The sequence below is a fragment of the Balaenoptera borealis genome, assembly GCF_965194805.1.
Source record: "Balaenoptera borealis genome assembly, chromosome: 5".
Taxonomy (NCBI): domain Eukaryota; kingdom Metazoa; phylum Chordata; class Mammalia; order Artiodactyla; family Balaenopteridae; genus Balaenoptera; species Balaenoptera borealis.
Window position 1 is genome coordinate 26,698,548 of NC_138862.1, and position 26,258 is coordinate 26,724,805.

At 36.1% G+C, this 26,258-nt stretch overlaps 1 protein-coding gene across 5 annotated transcripts in view; it reads right to left on the reverse strand.

Moving 5' to 3' along the window:
• Window positions 1–18,461: 18,461 nt before the first annotated feature.
• Window positions 18,462–26,258, reverse strand: part of CXADR (CXADR cell adhesion molecule) — a 52,623-nt gene continuing 44,826 nt past the window's right edge. For 3 of the 5 annotated variants that reach the window (XM_082391956.1, XM_082391958.1, XM_082391959.1), the window contains 3 exons: window positions 25,667–25,789; window positions 24,968–25,106; window positions 18,462–22,744 (listed from right to left, as the gene is read on the reverse strand). In XM_082391956.1, the coding sequence (XP_082248082.1) occupies window positions 22,480–22,744; window positions 24,968–25,106; window positions 25,667–25,789 (527 nt within the window). In that variant the 3' untranslated portion in view covers window positions 18,462–22,479. The remainder of the gene's footprint in view (window positions 22,745–24,967; window positions 25,107–25,666; window positions 25,790–26,258) is intronic. The other 2 variants (XM_082391957.1, XM_082391960.1) reach the window with 2 other exon arrangements.

Genomic DNA, 26,258 nt, shown 5'->3' on the forward strand with positions numbered 1-26,258 from the left:
TTTTTAACTAGTAATTAGGACTCTAGGAGTTGTAACATCTCTAAGTCTGTCTCCCTCAGTCAGACTCCAGGACTGCTCTAATGAAGACAAAATGTTGCTGCATAATTTCAGCTTGACAGTGTTATGAGGCTGTTTGAAGAAGGAGTGGTTTGTGACTGATGATAATTTGTTTTAATTCTCCATTTTATTTTATATTTGTAGCCATAGCTGCAAAGCTCTAAATTTAGAGGTTAAACTTGGACATGGAAATATCAAAAATAAAAGAAAAATATAAATTCTTTTGGTAAGTTATATTACATCAATACCAAAGTGCTTATTTCTGGGTTTTTAGTGTAATATTTATCTCAGAGTGTTTAACTTTCTGGCAAACTTCAATGATTTCAAACTAAGATGATAAAGCATTTATATTGGCTTCTACTCAGCTATCACTGTTAAAGTGATTTCTTATTTGGTGATTTGGAAGAGGAAGAAAACTTTAAAACACTTATGTGCATTTACCTTGCTAGAGTAACCATTCTATCCATTTTACAGATAATAGTAAACAGTAAGTTTTAAAAATTTTTATTACTATATGCCATCAACTTATTTAATCATAATAACCCCCTGATATGGGTACCATTATTATCCCAGGTAAGATAAGGGCTCTCAGAGAAGCTAAAAATGCCCAAGATCACAGAGAGCTAAGTAATGAAGCCCTGACTTAAAGCCAAGCTGGGCTTTGTAAAGCCCATGCTCCGTAATGCCTTGGTTCATTACCTATAAAGTCTACCAACTCTTAAAACTTGAGGAAAGGTTCGGTATCAAGCCAAGATTTGGAAAAAAAGGAACAGATGCAAAAATTAGATTGAGTGCGAATACAAGACATTAAAGTATCTTGATTAATAACTAATAAAGCCTTGACAAAGTTCCTTTTTACAAACTATTCAGATATTTTGAAAAGGCTGACTAATAACTTGACAGCCATTTTATTCACTTGAACTCTAAATCAAATTACAATATTTCTACAGCCCAATCGATTGAGGATTGAGATGACAAAGCAAACTACCAATGATTGGTCAAGGGAAAGAAGAGTTAGTGGTATTAGTATGGCCCAAGTTTATCACAGGACTTAACTTTTTTTCTTAGTATCAAACATTTGTTGATTTGACATGGTATATGATGTTCTCATGTATTCTCTGGAGTCTGTATCCCAGTTATGAAGCAGTAACACTGTAAAGCTCTATGGGAAACACAAGATCCCTGCATTAAAGATGGTATTTCTAGCCAGGCTAGAGGTTTAATGGCTAACTTCTATACATAATTTTAGTGTCATGACTGTTAAGTGAACTTCACTAGCAAAGCAGATTTATCTTGATAGTCATAAGATTAAAAATACCCAATGTTGGTGAGAGTGTGTGGGGAAGCAGTCACACGCATAGTGTTAGTACAGGCTTGAAAGAGTAATATAACCTTTTTGAAGGGCAGTTAAAAATGTAAATATGCATATCCTTTGACCAAGCAAATATACTTCTAGGAATGTATCTACAAAAATACTCAAAAACAAGGGGCTGCTACCTATGTAAAAGTGTTCATTGCAAAATGTTTGTAAACAGCAAAAATAAAAATCCAATAGATGAACAGTTAAATTTGAACATCTGTTCAAGAAAATACTGTGGAAAATGCCATGTAACCACACACACAAAAGTACATCAATTTCTAATGACATGGGATAAAATGTTGCAAGTTGGGAAAATACTGCAAGTGGGGAAAGAAATGTTACATCTAGGATGGTGCCAATATTGTCTGGAAAAATAAACACCAAATTGTTAAAAGTACTTAGGGTTCTCAGAGGCAGGGGAGGGGCAGATACAGAGAACCTCCATTTTCCTACATTGCACATTTCAGATATTTATACTATTATGACTTTGTAACTGGAGAAGTGAAAGGACAAATATTTCTTAAAGAGCACTCAATTTAAGACAAGTTCAGTGGATTTATTTTTAGCAAATACAAATACTATACATCACTGATAACCAAATTGCATATATGGACGATCTGGTACATTTCTGAGTTAAACCATTGCAGTGTGCTCACAAAATTTTATTTGCTGATCATACTGGGTCTAGAAGGAAATATTCCAAAATAAATGCTTGTAATAAAGTGGTTGTATTACATACTTCTCCAATGTTCCCAATGTATATATTAATTTCATGAGAAAAATTTTAAATAGTACTTTGTGGGAGAAAAATCCCTGTTACTAAGAAAGGGTATTAAATACCTGGAAATAAACTTTTACAACAACAGAAAGGAGTGTGTCCCACAGAGGAGAAAAATTTATAAGAATTTGACTAAAGTCAAAAATAACTGACTAGAAGAATATACCATATTTAAATTGATATAATACTATAAAAAAAGTTTACTTTTCAAATTAATATGTAAAGTCAATATAAATCATAATTAAAATCCCACTGAAATTTTAGTGGGACTTGAAAGCCTGATTTTAAGTTTACATAGAAGAATAATTCTCAATAACCAGGAATTTTTGTTTTTAAAAGAACAATGGACATGGGAGTGTTCTTCCTTTTAAGTAATTTATCAATATATACGCTAAAGTATTGGGTTGGCCAAAAGGTTCGTTCGTTTTTTTCCGTAAGATGGCTCTAGTAGCACTTAGTTGTTTTTAATTTCTTTTGAAACAATTTTGTTAGATTATATGTGACAGCTGTCATATCAGCATGCATTTAAAAAAAGACATCAAAATTGGTGAATTTTTGTATAGCCATTTTGATATTGAAGATGGAAGAAAAACAACATTTTTGGCCTATTATGCTTTATTATTTCAAGAAAGGTAAAAACACAACTGAAATACAAAAGAAGATTTGTGCAGCATATGGAGAAGGTGCTGTGACTGACTGAAACTGTCAAAAGTGAAGTTTCGTGCTGGAGATTTCTCACTGGACAATGATCCACAGTCAGGTTGACCAGTTGAAGTTGATAGCAATCGAGACATTAATTGAGAAAAATCAACGTTATACCAGGCAGGAGATAGCCAACATACTCAAAATATCTAAATCAAGCGTTGAAAATCATTTGCACCAGCTTGGTTATGTTAATCACTTTGATGTTTGGGTCCACATAAGTTAAATGAAAAAAACCTTCTTGACCATATTTCCGCATGTGATTCTTTACTTAAATGTAACGAAAATGTCCCATTTTTAAAACAAATTGTGACGGGTGATGGAAAGTGGATACTGTGCAATAAATGTGGAACAGAAGACATCATGGGGCAAGTGAAATGAACCACCACCAACCACACCAAAGGCTGGTCGGTCTTCATGCAAATAAGGTGATGTTGTGTATATGGTGGGATTGGAAGGAAGTCCTCTATTATGAGCTCCTTTCGGAAAACCGAACAATTAACTCCAACAAGTACTGCTCCCAATTACACCAACTGAAAGCGGCACTTGACGGAAAGCGTACAGAATTAGTCAACAGAAAACGCATAATCTTCCATCAGGATAACGCAAGATTGCATGTTTATTTGATGACCAGGCAAAAACTGTTACAGCTTGGCTGGGAAGTTCTGATTCATCCACCGTATCCACCAGACACTGAACCTTCAGATTTCCATTTATTTAGGTCTTTACAAAATTCTCTTAATAGAAAAAAATTTCAATTCCCTGGAAGACTGTAAAAGGCACCTGGAACAGTTCTTTGCTCAAAAAGATAAAAAGTTTTGGGAGGATGGAATTATGCAGTCGCCTGAAAAATGGCAGAAGGTAGTGGAACAAAAGGGTGACTACGTTCAATAAAGTTCTTAGTGAAAATGAAAAATGTCTTTTATTTTTACTTAAAAACCGAAGGCACTTTTTGGCCAACCCACTGTAACATAGGAGTGAATATACCAATGAAACAAGACAAGTGCAGAACCAGAAACATTTAGATACAGAAGTTTACTGTATGGTGAATGTGGCTTTTCAAATTGAAGGTAATTCACTAATAAAAAAATTAATTGTGAACTATATTTGGCTATGCAATTTTTAAAGTTAAATTCCTACTTCAAACCATAAAAAATAAATTCGATAAAGATAAAATGTAAAATATGAAACTATAAAAGTACTGAGAGGAAATATGGAAGGAGATATTCATAAACTTTTAGCTTAGGAAAATTTTCCCCATGAAAACAGAAAAGTTGGCACTTTGGAATTGAAAAAAAATTTTAATTGCATATTAAAAGACATAAATACACTTAAAAAGACAAACTCTGGGACTTCCCTGGTGGCACAGTGGTTAAGAATCCACCTGCCAAAGCAGGGGACACAGGTTTGAGCCCTGGTCTGGGAAGATCACACATGCCGCAGAGCAACTAAGCCTGTGCACCACAACTACTGAACCTGAGCTCTAGAGCCCGTGAGTCACAACTACTGAGCCTGCATGCCGCAACTACTGAAGCCTGTGTGCCTAGAGCCCATGCTCCACAACAAGAGAAGCCACTGCAATGAGAAGCCTGTGTACTGCAACGAAGAGTAGCCCCTGCTCACCGCAACTAGAGAAAGGCTGCACGCAGCAATGAAGACCCAACGCAGCCATAAATAAATAAATAAACAAATAAATTTAAATCTTCAGAAAAGTTTAAAAAAAACTCCAAAGAGGGAGAAATTTCCTACAGAATGTTTAAAAGAAAATGACTTAGTATTCTTAATATACAAAGAGCTTCTACATATAATTAAATTATTTAGCAGAGCCAAATAAATATAAAGAAATACAAATGGCTAAAAAATTAAAAGAGGTGCTAATGGCACACTAATGACAAAGGAAGTATAAGTTGAAACCATGAAATACCATTTTTCACCTAACAAATTGACATTGAAAAGACTGTGGCTTGCATTCTTTGTGGAAGCCAATTTAACAATGTCAAAAAAAATTTTTAATGATACACATTCTCTTACCCAGTAATTCAAATGCTATATATATAGAAGATAGCCTATGGAAATACTTTCACAAATGTATCAAAATTAATGTACAATGGGTGCAGCCTTTTTTTATATAATAAAAGATTATAATTCATTTATACTATGTAAGAGCATGAGGCTAATAAAAGAATGATCTATATCTGTTGTGGAAAGATGTCCACCATATTGTGTGAGGGGTAAAAATGGTGCAGAAAGTGAGGATAGTAACAGAACTTGATAGGTTTATCATGGAATGAAATAAGATGATTAATATAAAACACTCCAATACATGGCAAATATCAAATGCTCAATAAATTTTATTATGTTTACATAAGATGTATGAAGGATGAAAATAGGTACAAAAACTGAGGGCAGTAGAATCTAGGTAGGTTATCACAGGATAATGTTAACCATTATAGTTCATATATATGCATACTTGTTTTTTTAAAATAGATTTTATTTATTTATTTATTTATTTATGGCTGTGTTGGGTCTTCGTTGCTGCGTGCGTGCGTGGGCTTTCTCTAGTTGCGGCGAGCGGGGGCTACTCTTCATTGCGGTGTGCGGGCTTTTCTCATTGTGGTGGCTTCTCTTGTTGCGGAGCACGGGCTCTAGGTTCACGGGCTTCAGTAGTTGTGGCTCACCGGCTCTAGAGAGCAGGCTCAGTAGTCGTGGTGCACGGCTTAGTTGGTGCTTAGTTGCTCCGCGGCATGTGGGATCTTCCTGGACCAGGGCCTGAACCCGTGTCCCCTGCATTGGCAGGTGGATTCTTAACCACTGCACCACCGGGGAAGACATGCATACATGTTTATAAAGCATTTCATCCAGCAAAATGAAATTCCATTTGACAGGTACTTAAGTGCTTTCCATTTGATGATAAACTTATGTGTGTTCTAGTATTATCCTCACCTTACACACAAGGAAACTGAGTCTCAGAGTACTCAAGTTAAGTTGTCCCAGGTGACCTAAACTAGCAGGGCTTCAAACCCAAGCAGTATGACTCCAGGACACATGCTTTTAAGAGCAAGATAGGGGGTTGAAAAGGTACACTAAACTGTTTCTAATAGTTATCCTTAAACTGTTAATAATAGTGTGTAAGCAATATTTTTTAGAAAGCAATAGAATAGATATTTTGGTATTATTCTCTTAGCTTAGACTGGATTTCAATGAAAAAGAATAAATCACTTTATAAAAATTATTGGCCACAAGAGGGCATCAGATGTTCTTTTTCCAACTTCCAAGCTAAAGGTTGTAAATAATCTCCCTTCTCCATGAAAAGTATTAGTGGTTATAGTTTAAATCACTGCTTTTCCTATGCATCTACATACAGAAATTGCCATTGCCAATGGAGAATGTTAATTAAGTATGCCATAGTTATTATATACAACTTTTATTTATTAGAATTATTTTTGTTAAAAAAAAATGTATAGTTCATTTGGGAGAATAAAATTACCTAAAAGTACGAAGAGATCATTAAAATTACCTATAATCCTTCCAGCAAAGATAACCACTGTTAAAATTTTAGTGGATGGGGGAATGTTTAAAAGAGGGAGCTTTTACTTTAGCTCCCTCTTTTTTAGACTCCTGTTTTGTTGTGTTATGAAATATAATCATTTTATGGTCTCACAATTTGGAAATGTGGAACATCTTCTTATGTCACTGATTTTTTCCTAAAACATGATTTTTAATAGTTTCATAGTATTCATATATATTGCCTTAATTGATTTTACCAATCTTTATCCTTAGCTATTAAGCTACAGATCTCTTTTGGAAATGTTTTTTCAGTCATATATCTAAATATATAACTCCTTTGTTGGGAGTGGGTTGGGGGAGGGGGGTATTCCTTTGAAGTCCAGAAATAAATGGGCAAATTGATTTTAGAACTGCCAATTTAATTTACATACAGAAAATCTATAGATGATAAATTTCTTAGAGTCAAATTAATAAGTAAAGCTGTGAAATTTCAACAGAAAAATAGATTGACTTACACTAAATTCAACGGAAAAAAAAAACTTTGTATTTAAAATTTTTAAACTTTGTCTAAGGTGACTGGAACATGAGAATGTAAACTTCAGTTTTTATCTGAGTTAAAGTGAAATCTGACTATTTCATGTTTCCTAATATTGTCAATGTTAAAACAGACTATATTTAAAATCTGATATTGATAGTTAATGAGATCCTTGAGTAAATAATTTTGAGAAGATCATTTGTGATGCTTGACAGTCACTGTAAAATCTGGAAAGGAATACACAAAAAGCTAAGATGCAAGATCTGATATAGGGATTTGGCATGCAGATTTACTGTAAAATCCCTCTCCCTAGCACAATTAGGAGTGCCAATCAAAAAAGCTTAAGTGGGAAACCATTAAAAATGATACATCCCTTAAATATTTTAAATGTTTAAAATGTGTCAGTATACATTCAGGCACCAAATTTTTGATGTAGAGTTAAGAATTTTTCTTAGAATATTGGTCTATTTCTAGGAGCTGTTTTCTTTTCTCCATAACCTACATCCATAATATATTGATACTAATTTAAAGTTAGGTTTCTTTGCAGTCAAGTGAAAGCAACATATTTTTGAAGCAATGTGCCAGCAGAATCATTCCCTCTGATTATCATGTCTTCACTATACCTAGTACAGTTGATATATACGATTTACTTTAATTATGTCATCAGCAATACAACAAGCATAAACAGGCTTGGTACCAAACAAAGCAGACTCTCGTCAATCATACAGCCCACCAGGGCCTCCACGGGTATTGTCAAGAAGAGTCGGTGTGCCCCGAGTGGGGACCCCGTTTGGGGGGGGCAGAGGGCGTGCTTAGGCCAGTCTCCTCTCCTTTCATGGGCCTTGTCCTGGGCTGGTGTTGCCGGGAAGGGGGATCAGAGGTGAGAGAGAGCCACACCTCCTACCTCTTCCCTTCTTCTTTCCTTTCATATAGTTCTCTCAGGGCAGGACTGCCAAGGACTCAAGGTTCCTAGAGAAACACTAGACCAGGAATCAGGACACCTAGATTTCATTCCTAACTACTGGCCTCGGGAAATCAAAACCTTTCTGAATCTTGATATTTTCATAAAATGATATTGAACTAGATAACATAGCCCATGGATATTTTGGGGGTTTTGTTTGGTTTTTATCAAATTTGAACTGCTATGTAAATTTTCTTCACTTAACTATACTACAAATCTTTTGCCCATAATATTACAAAAACAAAAATGCTACAAAATTACACACATACAAAAATCAAACCTACATAAACATGTGTTTATAAAGTTCTCTTGGCTACTATATACAGTGCATCTTTACCTTGTCCTGGACGTAAGGTTGTTATCTTTTAGCTGGCAAGGCAGAGATTACGTTTCGTTTCATGTAATTATTTTACTTTGTGTTCTCTTGTTTTTGTGAACATATAAAATGTCTTCCCCTTGTCAGGAGATCAAAAGCCTGGTGGAGGCTGAACATTGGAGTACCGTAATTTTCCAAAAGGTTGCAAAGCCTGGTGGAGGCTGAACATTGGAGTACCGTAATTTTCCAAAAGGTTGCAAATCATTGGCACAGTAGTTCCTCCCTTGTGCATGGTTTCACTTTCTACGGTTTCATTTACTTGCAGCCAACCAAGGTCCAAACAATTTTCCATTTAATATTATTGCTATGAATAAACAATTCATAAGTTTTAAACGGCACACTGTTCAGTGTGGTGAAATATTGCACCATCCTGTTCCGTCCCGCCTGAGATGTGAAGCATCCTTTTGTCCAGTGTACCCAACCCGTTAGTTACTTAGTGGCCCTCTCAGTCATCAGATGGACATTCGTGTCCAGGTAACCCTTATTTTACTTAATAACGGCCTTACAGTGCCAGGGTAGTGATGCTGGTAATCCTAATATGCCCAAATGAAGCCGTAAAGTGTTTCCTTTCAATGAAAAGGTGAGAGTTCTTTACTTAATAGGGAAAGAAAAAAAAAATGCCGAGGTTGCTAAGATCTACAGTAAGAATAAATCTTCTATCCGGGAAATGGTGAAGGAAAAAAATTTGTGCTGGTTTTGCTGTCACACTTCAAACTGAAAAAGTTATAGCCAGTGTGTGGTTAAGTACTTAGTTAAATGGAAAATGTATTAAGTTTGTACAATAAGATATTTTGAGAGAGACCACATTCACATAAATTTTATTATAGCATATTTTTATAATTGTTCTATTTTATTATTATTGTTATTAATCTCTTACTGTGCTTAATTTATAAATGAAACTTTATCATAGGTATGTATGTGTAGGAAAAACACAGTATACCTAGGGTTTGGTACAACCTGCAGATTCAGGCATCCACTGGGGGATCTCGGATTGTACCCCCCCAGGAACAAGGGGGGGAACTACTGTATCTTCGCTATCACACTGTCTCCTCTCAGAATTGCAAGGTCATTCTACTGTTCTCTAGAAATGTTCTCACTTTTGACAGTTCTGGGACTCCATGAGGAAAAATGTCCTACTCAGCAACATGAAAAGAGCACAGTGCCAGTAGCCAACATTCAACTTGGAACAGTGTGTGACAGCTCACCTAACATGTGACCAACACATCTTTTTCAAGTGCAAGATAACTCATTTTCTCCATTAATAGTTTGTGCTGATTCCATAAAACTGCTCTGGGCAAAAACTCCAGAAACTTGAAGAAAGAAACCAAAGATAAATGACGAAGAAATACACCGTGATGGGAACACTTGTGGCAATAACTTGATACGAACATAGCCAAAACTGCTGCAATTATTATCATCAACAAATTATACTGAGAATCTATTATGTGTTGATCATTTAGATGTAAACATGTTCCACCTTTGAGAAGTCTGGCATCTGCTTAGGGAGAGGAGACAGATACATGAAGACAGGTGACCCTCAGCTTCCTCTGAGGTTACAATCTCAAGAAGGGAGAAGTTAGGAGAACATCTTAGAAAGGATTAGGATTACATGGTCAGAAAAGGGTAAGACCATAAACAGAGTCAAAGAAAAAGGATAACCTGGCAAAAGAAAAAAAAAAGGGGGGGGGGTGTATTTCATATCACAAAGGGCTAATTTTATTAACATTTAAGAGCTCCTCCAAATTAGCAGAATTGTAATATAAAAGAAAAATGGGCAAACCATATGAACATAGTTCTAAAAAACACAAATGGTTTTTAAACATAGGAAAAGATGCTCAACTGAACAAACAGAAATAGACTTTTAAACCATAACAAAATTTTCTTCTCAGAGATCAGGAAAGATAAAGTCAGATAAGGGCTTCCCTGGTGGCACAGTGGTTGAGTCTGCCTGCCGATGCAGGGGACACGGGTTCGAGCCCTGGTCTGGGAAGATCCCACATGCCGCGGAGCAACTAGGCCCGTGAGCCACAATTACTGAGCCTGCGCGTCTGGAGCCTGTGCTCCGCAACAAGAGAGGCCGTGATAACGAGAGGCCCGTGCACCACGATGAAGAGTGGCCCCCGCTTGCCGCAACTAGAGAAAGCCCTCGCACAGAAACGAAGACCCAACACTGCCAAAAATAAATAAATAAATAAATAAAAATTAAAAAAAAAAAGATATTGTAATAATAGCTGTCAAAATACTCTTTACTCAGTACCTCCCCTTCTAGAAATTTAAGGATATATTTACACATAGGAAAAATGATGTATATACAAATATACTACTTATAATTTTATTCATTATACTACTTATAATTTTATTCATTATATCAAAAAGATGGGATCAACTTAAATGGCCAATTGGAGACTGGCTAAATAAGTTACAGTGTAGCAAGTTGATGTAATATTATACAGTTTTGAAAACAAATAAGGTTGTTTTAGATAGGTAGATATATAAATGATAGATAATACATATATACAGAATGATCTGAGGATTTGCTAAATTAAAAAAACAAGTGTGTATAAAACCTTATTAAAAAATATATATATATATATATATACACGTATATATATGCCAGTGTAAGCACAGAGTCAGTGTTGTAGTGGAGGGCTAGCCATGAAAGTCAAAAGCTAGGCTAGAGTTTAGACTTTAAGTTAGAGGTCCAGGAGAGCTTTCAAGCAAGGGAGTGAACCTAAAGTTTTAAGCAAATTAACTTCGAATTGGAGAGTTTTAATCAACTCTTGTCTAGAAAAAAGATAACTGTAGAGAAATGGTCATCTACTTGCTCCTATTGTCAGGTAGGTCATTTCTTTCTAAAGTGGTCCATCACCTCTTCATGTCTTCCTGAGGTTAGATGCTTCCAAGTCCTCTCCAAGCAGTAGTAAATGAATAGGAAATGATGTTTCTTTTAATAAAAGCAGCAGAACTGAAACGAATCATAAATTCATACAAGCATGCTTTCACTGAATACTTAATTTGAGTCAGCTATAGTACCAGATGCTAAACAGGCCAGGCATAACAGTCATGATCCAAACTTCATCTGCCCTCTCAGGACCATTCAGGGTTCCTTTTGTGTGTGTGTTAGCCTTTTCTCTCTCCCACGCTTCACCCAAAATTTCCTAGTTTCACCTCTTCCCTCAGTCCTCTTACTACCTAGCTACCTTCGCCCCATGCTCCTAGAGTATGATCTCACCTCTACTTCCTGGAGGAAGGTGAGATCATCTAATTATATCCCGTCCACACAACCACAAACCTATTAAATCTGCCCCCAACCTCACTGACTTTCCCCCTCAACCTCTGGGGAAGATGATCTCCTTGCCCTCTTCAAGTTAATCCTGCCCACATTCTGTTTTGGCTCCTTCCTCTTTCCAGGCCCCTTCTCCACAGCCTCAAGTCTCTCCCATCCTCACAAACAAGCTAACCTTTGCCCTACTCTAGTTGCTAGTTCCTCTGGCTTCCTCCTTCCCTTCATGGCCAAGAATATTGAAAGAATAGTCTAGTATAGTTTTCAAATTGCGTCTTGTGAATCAGACGTCTCAAGAGCTGGTGGGGATCTTATGGCGAGACAAACAATAGCCGTTTCATCTTTTATATAATTTGGACTCTGTAGGATTTAATCTCAGCGAGGCATGTTTTGCATGCTATGTTTCTAGATCTTCCTTAGCTCTCATCCGCGCTTCAATCCATGGAACTAAGGATTGGCACAACTGTTCCACCAGAACTGGTCTGTCATCATGAGTGACTTCATTCCCAGAATGGTTTCTTTTTCAGTCTTTTGTGCCCCAGGGGGCTGACTGAGGTCCTCTTCTCATTCTAACCACTCTTTCCTGAGTGATCTCACCCTCTTTTGTAGATTTAATGTATTAATACACATGCCTTTGGCTTAAAAAGCCCAGAACTTCACTTTTTCTCTTTACCAGTTTCCTCAAATTGTAGTTTAGAGATCACTGCATCCACAAAAAGTAGCTTGTGAAATGATCTGTGTGTAAGAAACAACTTCATAGTGCTTTCACTTAAATCCCACAACTTAATCTGCCCTAACAACCCACTGCTTTAATACCTGTGCTCTGAAATACCTCAAAAGAATGGGAAAAAACTCTAGGAAGCAATATTACCATATAACAGAAAATTGGAAGCCTCTAGGTCCACAAATAAGAAAAAAATTAATTACGGAACATCAACTTAATAAAACATCTTGCAGCTATTAAAATGGATATATATAAATACTTCTAACAATAGCTAAGATACACATACAAGTATGATTCAACAACAAGTTGATAAAAGAAACTAACAGAGGACATTCACTTTAAAAATAATATGTATACTTAAATATACTAGAAGAGAAACAAAACAGAAAGGTTTTTGGTAGTGATGTCATTTGGGTGAAATATTTTACTTTCTTCATGCCAAGTACTAGATCACTATGACTCTATAAACCCCAAAGGAAGGGTAACCACAGATCTTACTGTCCAATCTGAGACACTTTCTAGAGCAAGAGGTCTATTGCTGTTGTAATTACAGTGAGATAACAGGCATAAGACAGAACTGTCTTGGGAAAACCGGGATATAGTCCCCTAATCCTATAAGATATGAGGCAAATATTACTATTATAACACAATAACAATGATGATGATGACAGCAACCAGTGCTTACAGAGCACTGACAAGTGCCAGCCTAAGTGCTTGACATGTATTAATTTATCATTCCCAGAACCATTCCATGAGATAGATGCTATTATCCTCATTTTACTGTTACAGAGAAGAAGTATAGAGGTTAATATTTGAAACATTAAAAAAACCCATTCATTTCACAAATATTCTATAAACAACTTGAAATAAGAACTTTAAAAACTGTTTACCTGGAAAAATAGTTTTGTCTTGTCAGCAAGATTCATAAGAAGACAATCCATAATCATTTCATCAACTACTTTTTCACTTGACAAGCAGATGTGAGGTTAATAGTGTATTATGGTCACTGCATATTTGAAATAAAAATAGTATACTCCTGAGGGTAAGGATGGGGGAGACTGAGAACCATGAAATAACTATATTGGCATAGTTACTCAGGTGCTGCTATTTTTATTGTACCACTAACAACTAAGCAAAAAAAACTCTTTGGGAATGTATTCCGTACCAACTTTCTCTATTTTATTTATTAGTCCTGCTTCACAATTTCCAGTCATCATTTCTGTTATGGATTGAATTGTGTGTCCCCAAATTCCTATGCTGCAGTTCTAATCCCCAGTACCTGAGAATGTGACCTTATTTGGAAATAGGGTTGTTGAAGATACAATTAGTTAAAATGAGGTCATTAGGGTGGGTCCTCGTCCAATATGACTGGTGTCCTTATAAAAAGGGAAAATTAGGACACAGAGATAGACACACACAGAGAGGTGACATGAAGTGACACAGAGAGAAGACAGCCATCTACAAGCCAAGGAGAGAGAACTTCCCTCACAACGCTCAGAAGGAACCAACCCCCTCCACCATAAAAACTACTAGAATAAATAAATTCCCTAAAGTTGCAGGATACAAGATTAATATCAGAAATCTGTTGTTCTTTTATACACTAACAATGAACTATCACAAAGAGAGGTCAAGAAAACAATTCCATATACAACTGCATCAAAAAGAATAAGATACCTGGAAATAAACTTAACCAAGGAGATGAAAGACCTATACTCTGAAAACTGTAAGACAATGATGAAGGAAATTGAAAACAATACAATTAAATGAAAAGAAATTCCATGTTCATGGATTGGAAAAATTAATATTGTTAAAATGTCCATACTACCCAAGGCAATCTACCAGTTCAATGCAATACCTATCAAAATACCCATGATATTTTTTTTACAGAACTAGAACAAATAACCTGAAAATTTATATGGAACCACAGAAGATCCCCAATAGCCAAAGCAACCTTGAGGGAAAAGAACAAAGCTGCAGGAATCATGCTCACTGATTTCAGACTATACTACAAAGCTACAGTAAGCAAAACAGTATGGCACTGGCATAAAAACAGATACATAGATCAATGAACAGGATAGAAAGCCCAGGATCAAACCCACACACCTATGGTCAATTATTCTGTGACAAAGGAGGCAAGAATATACAATGGAGAAAAGACAGTCTCTTCCATAAGTGGTGCTGGAAAAACTGGACAGCTACATGTAAAAGAAGGAAATTAGAACATTTTCTCACACCATATACAAAACTAAAAATGGATTAGAGACCTAAATATAAGACCAGAACCATTAAATTCCTAAACGAAAACATAGGCACACTTGCTCCTGATGCCCGTAACTTCCCTTCTAAATAGGTCCCATTTGTTTATTTTAATATTATGCTTGGTGAGGTAAGTGAAAGACAGACACTGTATGATATCACTTATATGTGGAATCAAAAAATAATACAAATGAATGTATATGCAAAACAAAAACAGACTCACAAATATAGAAAGCAAACTTGTGGTTACCAGTGGAGAGAGGGACAGCGGGAAGATAGGGGTATGGGATTGAGAGGTACCAAATACTATGTACAAAATAAGCTACGAGTATATATTGCACAGCACAGTGAAATATAGCCATTATTTTATAACAACTTTAAATGGAGTATAATCTATAAAAATATTGAATCACTATGTTGTACACCTGAAATATTGTAAATCAACTAACTACACTTCAATTAAAAAAAAAAAAAAAAAAAGGAGCCAACCCTACCATCACCTTGATCTCAGACCTTCAGCCTCCAGAACCGTGAGACAGTAAATTTCTGTTTTTTAAACCACCCAATTTGTGGTACTTTGTTATGGTAGCCCTAGCAAACTAATACAATTATACACAGAATTAATTATAAATGACTAGTCTCTTCAGGAGACTAATCATTTTAAAAGACTTGAAAACAACTAATATTATGTCATTTTTAAAAAATTAAAATCTTCCAAGATATAGTGTTTTATCTATCTAAAAATAGATAGTCTCCCTAAAAATTCTGAAATATTACTATATTCAAATTAGGCAATGATATCTAAGCATGTAAGTTTTTTGGCCTCACTAAAGGTGTACTCAAATATTTCTGAAAGTTTGTGAGGTCCAAGAAAAAACATTCTACCTACTAGTGACTTAGCATGGACACCAGTCATCTACACAGGGTTTCCTAAACAATTCAGAGGTTCCCAAGTTTGGATGATTATTGAAATAACCTGGGAGAAACAGTCACTGATCTTACCCCAAAACTACTCAGAATCTCTGAGGGGGATTTTAGAAGCTTATTTCTCCAATGCTTCTCCACTTCTCTAGGTTTGTATAATAATTAGGTTTGTTTCTGTGTTGGGTCCTATTGAGTCAGGTCACCCAGTCTTTATTTGTGCAAGTTAACTTTTTAAGCCCTGTGCAGAATTTTCCCTTACCACCCGTACACACTCACCCTTTTTCTCTTGATACTGCCTTCTTGGAAGAAACCAGGTCCGTTGTCTTGCAGAACACATAACGCACACTTGATAAATGCACACTTGCTCCTGATGCCCATAACTTCCCTTCTAAAAATTCATTCAGCATTTACTGAGCAATATGCAAGTCAGAGTTAGGAACTGGGGATAAAGGTGAATGAACCAGCTTCAAACTCATCAAGGAGGTCTATTAAGAATGTTAAATAATTAGAATGCAAAAAGGGTTTTGTACCATAAAGACCCATACTGGCAATGTAGAGGGCCCAGATGCACCCCTAATTTAACTTGAGTGAGGGGCAGGGGTGAGAATAGGAAAAATGATTCCAAGGAGACAGAGTTTGGACTGACACTTGCAGGGCACTGGGCAGGTAAACAAGGATGGGTTCCTCTCTGGCTGAGGAAATTGCACGTTCACAAAGGTATGAGACCACGGCCCCTTAGCTATGGAGCATGGCTATCACAAAGATGCACCTAGAGTGTATAAAAAATAAACCACAGAGAAATAGAATGGTCATCAGAGACCTTCTGTGTCAGGTTAAGATGATCTGGTTTTTAATATCAGATTTACATTTTAAAACAACTAATCCACTAGGACTGTGGACAACGAATGACTTTTGGAAAGACAAGATCACGACGGCTTCTAGCACTTTGTTGAGGGCTGACATCAGGTTTTCCCTCTGTAATTTCCTGTATCTCCTCCCACCTCTCTCATTCTCCATTAGTTAGAATTTCCTAGCTCAGCAGTGAAACGAGAAGCATACTGATCAAGCCCTTGATTAACTAGACTGAAATTTATTTCTCAGTTCTTCATTAACTTCAGAAATTCTACTTTTTCTGCAGTTACCTTAGGACAATTTTTTCCCCTATAAATAGTTATAAAATTTAGAAACATCATTTAAGTAACAAAACAACAAATCCCATTTGATTTATACTGCAGAAATATCAGCAAGAAATACTGAGCTGAATTCCTAGCACTGGCTTCCTGATCTTTTCAGCTGCCTTTACTGCATTTAGAAACTACATTTGTTTATGACATAGACTTAAAACCATTTTTTATCAATATTTAACAATAGATTGTTTTATATTCAATTTTGACTCAATTTCAACAGTTTTGCCATTTGGTACTTAATTAACCAGAAATATGATCTGGCCTTTAGAACTTCATGATTAAAATATGATCTAAATTAAAGGCATTAAATTATACTTAGTAGTTTGTTAGCATATTTTATTGTAATCTTGATTCTTTGAAAATCTGTGTACCACTATCAGCATCCCAGCAAACAGGGACAAATGCAAAGAATTTTCATTATATCAATTCTATCTCTTTAAAATCTTCCAACATCCCCTGTGATGTAGGTATTTTTATCCCCATTTTAAGCACCAGGAAACCGAAGCTAAGTAAAGCATCTAGTAATAAGTGGTATTCAGATATGTCTGACTCCAAAGCCTATGCTCGTCCTTTAACCTCCGAGTAGAAAACTTCACATTAGTATAAACCACTGGTTCTCAACTAGGGGCAGTTTTGCCCCCCACCCCAGCGGCTATTTGGCAACACTGGAGACATTTTTGTTTGTCACATCTGGGGGAAGGAGGGCAAGAGCTACTGGCACCTCGTAGGTAAAGGCCAGTGATGCTACTAAACATCCTGCAATGCACAGCATGGTCTCCCACAACCGAGAACCATCCATCCCAAAGTGTTAAAAGTGCCAAGGTTGAGAAACTGTAGTATAAACAAAATATTTCTCAAAATACCTTCTTACAAATGCACTGCTGGGATTTCCCTGGTGGTCCAGTGGTTAAAACTCTGCCTTCCAATGCAGGGGGTGTGGGTTCGATCCCTGGTTGGGGAACTAAAATCCCACATGCCTTGTGGTCAAAAAACCAAAACATAAAAACAGAAGCAATATTGTAACAAATTCAATAAAGACTTAAAAAAAAATGGTCCACATTAAAAAAAAAAAAAAAAAAAAAAGCACTGCTAACCCCATCCTGTTTTTTTTCTGAAATCAACAGTCAATGAAAATAGCTTTAAAGTATAACTAGATGTGTGTGTATTTAATACAGATATGTATGCGCATTTTTAAAAATTTTATTTATTTATTTATGGCTGTGTTGGGTCTTCGTTTCTGGGCGAGGGCTTTCTCTAGTTGCGGCAAGCGGGAGCCACTCTTCATCGCGGTGCGCAGGCCTCTCACTATCGCAGCCTCTCTTGTTGCGGAGCACAGGCTCCAGACGCGCAGGCTCAGTAGTTGTGGCTCACGGGCCTAGTTGCTCCGCGACATGTGGGATCTTCCCAGACCAGGGCTCGAACCCATGTCCCCTGCATTGGCAGGCAGATTCTCAACCACTGCGCCACCAGGGAAGCCCCATGTACATGCATTTTTAATTCATCTGAAAAACTCTTGAATTTACACTGTAAATTGTGACACAGTAACAGAACTTTGGAGGTTTCAACCCCAAATACATTATGTTATTTACTGTCATATAGATGCACAGGACTGGAGAAATTTCTATAAATATGTTTGATATGTTTTCATTGATGTTATTGTTCTGATCTTTACTTTGTTTAATAAAAGATGCAAAGGAGAGGGCAAAAGGAAACCCTGGCTCAGGAAAGCAGAGAGGAACAGTATAATGAAGCTTTATAAAGTAGACATTTTTTAATAAAAGGCACAATGAAGCCACACCATGAGGCAGAAAACTGCTTTCTTGATTTTATTTTTTTTTAAAGGTACACAAGGTCACAAAACCAGAGCAAGTTTTTGGCTTTTTTTTTAAACCAAATTTTGTTCTTACAAATTTCAAAATCTGCACCATTGGATATTTAAGCCAGAAACTTGAAATACAAAAAATCATTTCTGAAACTGACACTATCAATTCTCTACTTGCATATGTGAAGTGTCAAAATATTACTTCTCAGTAGTATAAGTGTATTTGTCACAGAAATTCAGTTAGGGATGAAAATCAGTGAATCAGTGAATTGTGGTTCTCTTAACACTTGTGCCATTAAGTTAGTAGAAAACAGAGTTCTTTGGAGCTTTTAGTGTTCAGGGTCAAAACCAAATCCAACTGATATTCACACCACACTCTGAAATTACAAAATAGGGTATTTTGTAAAACTGGATTTTAATGAACAGTGAGAAGCCAAATGCAGCAAATATTTGCTGGTGTTACCATCCATAAGATAAACAGAACCACAATTCACCAATTTATTTATTATCCTTTCCTGCTTCTATTAGGTAGAATTTGTGCTCAGTTATAGACCATTTCAGTGTCAAATGAGTAAAAAAAATCTAACTACAGAACACGTTGTCTTTACTGCAAGAATAGCCAAAGGCATTTGAAATATTAAAACTTGCCCAGAACATTTATACTACTAAACACAGGAATATTATAAAGATATATATACATATATATAATATATAATGTCACAAGCCACTAAAAAGTTAAAATTATGCCAACATTTTCTACAAACTACTCCTTACACGACACATCAAAGCAGTAACCACAAAAAATACGGACTTTTTCTGTTCACACTGGAATAAGGCATCTGAAAGCCCTATGTGGAGATGAAACAAGATTAGAAAAAAAACTTTAAACATTCATATAACTTCAGATTTACATGCTGCACGCACACAGAAAGACAGAGAATAGTTAAGAAGCCGTACATTACAGAATTTGACATCCAACTTCATGCAATGAGTTCTTTTCATATTTAATCAAAATGTTTATTTGCCCCTTCACTTGCTCCAAATTTCCAGAACTCAATCCTAAAAATTATCTTTTTAATAAAAACCAGGTATTAATTCATACCAATAATCTATTTGTGTTTCTTGAATTAACCTCCCCCTAAGACACAGTCTGTGTTTCCATTGTAACAACTTCCCGGCAGATAGCCCAAATTTAAAGAAAGTTATTTGGCCCGTTTATCTATAAGGTTTTTTGTTTTTGGCCTTCTAACAGGGAAATATTAGTAAGGTTGCCATAAGAAAAAGAAACCTGTAATCTACATATTCAAAGCACAGAATTACATCCTCTATGATATTTCTTTTGAAGTTATCCTGCATAACTCAGAAAGATGGTGTCAAGTCTCTTAGGTATAAAGTAGAATGGAAGAGTTTTGCTTTGAAGGTTCAGTGCCATCCTTGACTGATGTTTGGCTTCTAGTGGAAATGCTTGAATAACAATTTTTTGTTGACTTGCTTGATGATTACCAGTAGTAATTCTAGAACAAATACTTGATCTCTAGTTCACCAGAAACTACCACTGAGAATTATTTAGGAAGTTATCAGTACTATTTGACTTTTGGATTCACTGAAATTTACAATGAGTAGCTGGAGACATAAACCTAAAACTGAGTTCTGTCCTCTAAACTCAACCACATCCAGTAGGTCTCTTCAGGTCACAACAGTAGTTTTTTTTCCAAGCTTGTTTCTCAGGCTGTAGGTGGTAATGGCCCTGAACTGGAAGGAAGCGTTTCTGGAAGACATTCTGATTTACTTATAACCAAATTCTAGACGAACTATGAAGTCTAAGGGAAGGAAAGCCTTACATATGTCCACCTTTTGTAGTAATTTCTACTCAGATTGATAGCCTAATTTTCATTATATGAAAACTGGGACTAGAGAGGACCAAAATTTTTATTAGTAATGTCTGTGCTCTGCTATTTATTTTTATAATATCTTATAAATTTTATTCATATGAAACAGACCAGAGGCCTGGTATTCAAAAATAGTTATTATTATAAAATCAGAAACACAGTCAAAAGAGTGTAGGGGATGTTGAAATTTTAAAAACTTTATGAGTAACACAATCAGTTAACTTGCATCCAAAAAGATCAGAAAAGAGGCAAGACTGAAAGTATGAGGATAGAAAGGTATCACAGTGATGCATTTTTAGGAACAGTACCTTCACCTCTAAGCACCTTTCAGGCGATAGCTAGCTCATAGGCACCAGAAATTCATAATAAAAACTAAATTACCCAAAAGGCACAGATGAAAACGTTAACACAAGAATAAAAGCAATATTATGTAATGTTAAAAACCTATTTTTAAAATGCTTCCAAATATGTAAAACTATACACGAATCCATTACACATTCAGGTTCAATTTACCATTAAAAAGTGTATACAATCCTCTGCCTAATCATAAACTCATGCCAACATTAATTTATAATGTAGCATTTACCACCACAGCACCCAAAGAGATGAACAGAAACCAACTCCCTACTAAAATCTAGGGAAAAGGTTTCAGAGCTAGTGAAATAATTTACTGCAGACCGTACTACTATAAAGAAACTGGTGGCTCATTCTACTCAATCCACACTCCCTCACAATCTTAAGAAAGTACAATAAATTCACTTTCATCTACTAAAACAGTACTTAACACATTTGGCAGGTAGGAGTATTCCTTTTATTCCTTTTCCTTTCATTTCTCTCTTCTTTTTTTCTTTTTCTTTTTTTTTTAAAGATTAAGTCACTTCCACAAAACTAAGACAAACTTTTCAAAGCTCAACTTGATTTTCTGCAACTACACAAGACATGCTGGCCATACAATAGCAACTGTACATCCTCCCAAGTCTGAAACACAGAATTGATAGAGGACACTTACTAGTTTAAAGTGTATTTCATCATTCTAAGTCTATGAAGAAAATATCCTCCAGGAACTGCATTCAAGAGGGTAATTTAAGATTACATTTCTAGAACATATAATGTACAATACCATTACAAAAACAAAAACAAAACACTGAATCAGGAAAAAAAATTTTAAATTTAGAACCAATAATTACGGAATTACAATCTGTAATTGTCAAATAATAAATGAGTTGTAAATTTTTCTTATTAGAAAAATATCACCTAAAGTGGAGGACCAGCATTTACTTGGGAATTGCAAAATACTACACTTCCCTGATAGCAGGTCACTGCTCTGAAGACCACCACAGGCCTCAGGGCATTGGAACATTAATCAACAAAATTCATCCTTACGACTGCACCATTAGTGTCATCGCTATATGTAGCTGACAACAAATGTTCTAAATGAATCAGATAAATGCTCCTTTATTTAGCATACAGAAGAGCTTACTATGTCCCTGCTGCCCACAGCAATCTAGCAATTAAATACTTTAGTCATTTCATATACAAGGTTTATGAATTACTCAGAACTAGTGACTTCTAGTAGTGTTTTCTAGTTATTAGAGACTCTTCAAACACATTCAGAGTTTTCGAAGAAGCAAAAACAAGAACAAACATAAATCTACGTAAGTATTTTTGCCATGAATCTTTCTTTACCAATTTTGGCAGGGGGTTGCGGGGACACTACTGGGTCATAAATTAATTGAAAAAAGCAATATAAAAATAACAGAAATTATAAAGTACCACTTTCAGATGATTCAAGTATCAACTTGGTATGCGTGTAAGTTCACCAATTTATTTCTTCACCTATGATTTCATATTCAAAGTGCCACAGCTGACTTAAGTATTGATAGTCAGAAACCTATAAAGTCAAGCTCTTAAAGGAAATATTATTTAGATGGTGAATTTGTCCTTAGAACTTTAATGCCTTTACTATTTCAATATAACCAAACAAAACTTTTTGAAGTATTATTCTTACAGTTTTTGGTTAACTTTTTAAATATATATATATATTTTGAGGCTGGTAGCAAAAATTAAAACAGGTGTTCACATCTCAAGCGGAGAGCACAGATGAAGGGTACAGAGGCTCTATACTATGGACCCGTCCTTGCTCTGTGCTGGAATCATCACGGGCACCGCTCCCATCCTACTGAGATTAGGGGCAGCTACCTTAGCAGTTGGGAGAGTCGGACTCTGAGGATCGCGCTCAAAGTCTTCGCTTGGTACTTGGTTATACTGAGTCTTGGAATAGCCTTCCATGTTGGAAGGGGACATGGATCCCAGGGATGAGTGATTGCTGCCGAGGTAGCTTCTGGCAGTGGACGTACGGCTCTTTGGAGGAGGCACGTCTTCCCTAGAAATAAAGATCCCAATACACGTTCAAAGAACAAATTTCTAAAAACCTACAATATGTAAGCTATGAATCATGGGTAGGGAAGAGCCTCTATTTAAGCATTAAGTACATAAAATTGTGTGTGACACACAAAAAACAAGCACAATAAGGCATAATGTCATGAACTGTGTATCTGTCCCAAATTTATCATTTACAGTTTCTATCTTCACACACAATGAAATGTGTTTTTTACAAAAATGTGCGATTCTATAATGCTGTATTACAAAGAACAAACTTCAAATATTTTCATATTCCAGTATCACTAATCAAGATAACCTGGTTACAGTCACATAACACTCTACAGTCAATAAAGCACTAACACCTACAGATATTTCTACCAAAAACAGAACAAGACAAAATATCCTTTTTATTATGAAAGTTACTCATCTTAAGACTTTAGCTGAAAACTTAGCAGATTGAAGTTTGCAAAAACTGAGAATTAGGCATAAGAATTTTCACACTAAGCACTGACATAGAATATATATCTGAGTTACTTCTGTGCATTTAAAAAATAAAAGTGCCCAGACCCACCAAATGTCAATTTTCTGGGTGTTACTTTGGTCATATGTTATTATTTTTACAAGTTCTATAATCCAATGTGCACTTCTAGTTAAGATCTACTGGTTTAGAATATTTAAAAAATAAAATAAAATCACATTACCCATAGTTCTATTAACTACCTATGTCACTTGATACAATCAGATCTTTAAAAAAAAAACCCAAAACCTTAACATCTCCATTTTTTGAAAACTTTATGCCTGTACTTTTTTTTTCTTTCACATTTTTATTGGTGTATAATTGCTTTACAACGTTATGTTAGTTTCTACTGTACAACAAAGGGAATCAGTTATATGCATACATATATCCCCATATCCCCCACCTCTTGAGCATCCCTCCCACCCTCCCTATTCCACCCCTCTAGGTGGTCACAAAGCATTCAGCTGATCTCCCTGTGCTATGTAGCTGCTTCCTACTAGCTACCTTATATTTGGTAGTGTATATATGTCCATGTTACTCTCTCACTTCCTCTCAGCTTACCCTTCCCCCTCCCTGTATCCTCAAGTCCATTCTCTACGTCTGCGTCTTTATTCCTGCCCTGCCACTAGGTTCATCAGAACCGTTTTTTTGTTTGTTTGTTTTTGGTTCCACATATATGTATTAGCATACGGTATTTGTTTTTCTCTTTCTGACTTACTTCACTCTGTATGACAGACTCTAGGTCCATCCACCTCACTACAAATAACTCAGTTTCGTTTCTTTTTATGGCTGAGTAATATTCCATTGTATATATGTGCCACATCTCCTTTATCCATTCATCTGTTGATGGACACTTATACTGCTTCCATGTCCTGGCTATTGTAAATAGAGCTGCAATGAACATTGTGGTACATGACTCTTTTTGAATTATGGTTTTCTCAGGGTATATGCCCACTAGTGGGATTGCTGGGCTGTATGGTAGTTCTATTTTTAGTTTTTTAAGGAACCTCCAACCTGTTCTCCATAGTGGCTGCGTCAATTTACATTTCACCCAACAGTGCAAGAGGGTTCCCTTTTCTCCACACCCTCTCCAGCATTTATTGTTTATAGATTTTTTTGATGATGGCCATTCTGACCGGTGTGAGGTGATACCTCATTGTAGTTTTGATTTGCATTTCTCTAATGATTAGTGATGTTGAGCATCTTTTCATGTGTTTGTTGGCAATCTGTATGCCTTCTTTGGAGAAATGTCTATTTAGGTCTTCCGCCTATTTCTGGATTGGGTTGTTTGTTTTTTTGATATTGAGCTGCATGAGCTGTTTGTATATTTTGGAGATTAATCCTTTGTCAGTTGCTTCATTTGCAAATATTTTCTCCCATACTGAGGGCTGTCTTTTCATCTTGTTTATGGTTTCCTTTGCTGTTTCATGCCTGTACTTTATTGGGAGAAGGTAGACAGTCTTGAGAAAAGCATTTTGCAATGGTTCTTAAAGTAGAGCCCAAAACGGGGGAGGAGGGCACAATGTAGGTTGGTTGGCTCCACACACTTGAAATAAGTAAAAGCTGTCAAATGTGTTGAGGGGAAGAGCTATAGCTCTTTCATCCAATTCTCATAGGGGCAAATGCTTCAGATGGTTAAGAGAATTAATGCTTTAGTGACATAATAAATTGCGTATACATCAGTCAACTCCTGTGTCACTTAATTACCTGATATCATGATGAACTTCCTTTTCGTACTTTTCTTCTCTGCGCTTTTTACGGCAGCAGAAGACGATAAGACCAATGAGCACTAGCGCCAGCAAAATTCCTACAATGGCTCCTGCAATTGTCCCAGCTCTATTTGAAGCTAGAATAAAATGTTAATAAGAAAATAATTAATATTAAAAAAAGCAAAACAAACAAACAAAAAAACTTCCATCTAGTCATATTGAAGGTAAGGATACACAATGACATTGATTTCATCGCACATACTAACGTTAAGAGACAAATTAGTTAGCTTTTTCTGGTCTAGGGGAAAATCCACTAAAAGAACTTTCTTCTGAACTGTGTAAGCTATTTCAAGGATAAAAACAATAAAACCACTCTAAAAGATTTTAATATTCACAGCTATCTTGGTTGGCATATAAGAATGTTCTAAAAAGCTTGTCCTCACTTACACTGGCTAAATATGGTACAAGAGTCAATTTGACAACTCTTGCCTCTTTAATGTCACTACAATGATGAAGAAGGTTTTTATTAATAAAATGTAGTACTTTTTTCTTTCCATGCTAGAAAAGCTAGCAACCAAGCCACAGAGGGCTTTGCTCAAAGTTAGCACCCCCTTGCCCTTAATACCCACACTCACTGATGGAACCAAAGGAGGCTGTATAAAGATAACACTATCACAGCAGAAAGAAGATAACTTACGAGGAACAACATCCAGGCGCAGCAGGCATTGATCAGAGCCCACTCTGTTTTTGACTGTACAGCTGTATGTCCCAGAGTATTCGGTAGTGGCATTTTTTACAGATATAACAGGTGAAGTCATTTCTATGAAAAGAAAGGGGGTAAGGGAGCAAAACCCATTTTTGCTGAGTTTTTAGTAAAGGCAAACTCTACTTGGTTGACAATCCAGGTAAAAGTGAGACAAACTGAAGCTACATACAGAACAAACTTGGCAAGACATGTGCATGTCTCCGGGATGCGAACGACTGTGCCTCTAGTTCATTTACGTCAAAGCCAAGGTAATCATGACCCTCTTCAGCCAGGCACAGAGAATCTCTGCTGAAGCAGAGCCACATTGATTATAAAAAAACATTCTGTGCCACAAAGGTTCTTAGGTGCAGCAGTAAGATTTACAAAATGTATTTCATCCCCCGAGACAGAAGAAACATAAAAGAAAGTTAGAGGCGGTCGTATTGTTCAGCCTCTTAGTTTGAAAAACAGAGGTGGAGAGAGATCCTGCTTAAGATCGGGGCAGGGTGGGAGGGAGGAGGGTGGAGCACGGTAACCAGTTTGA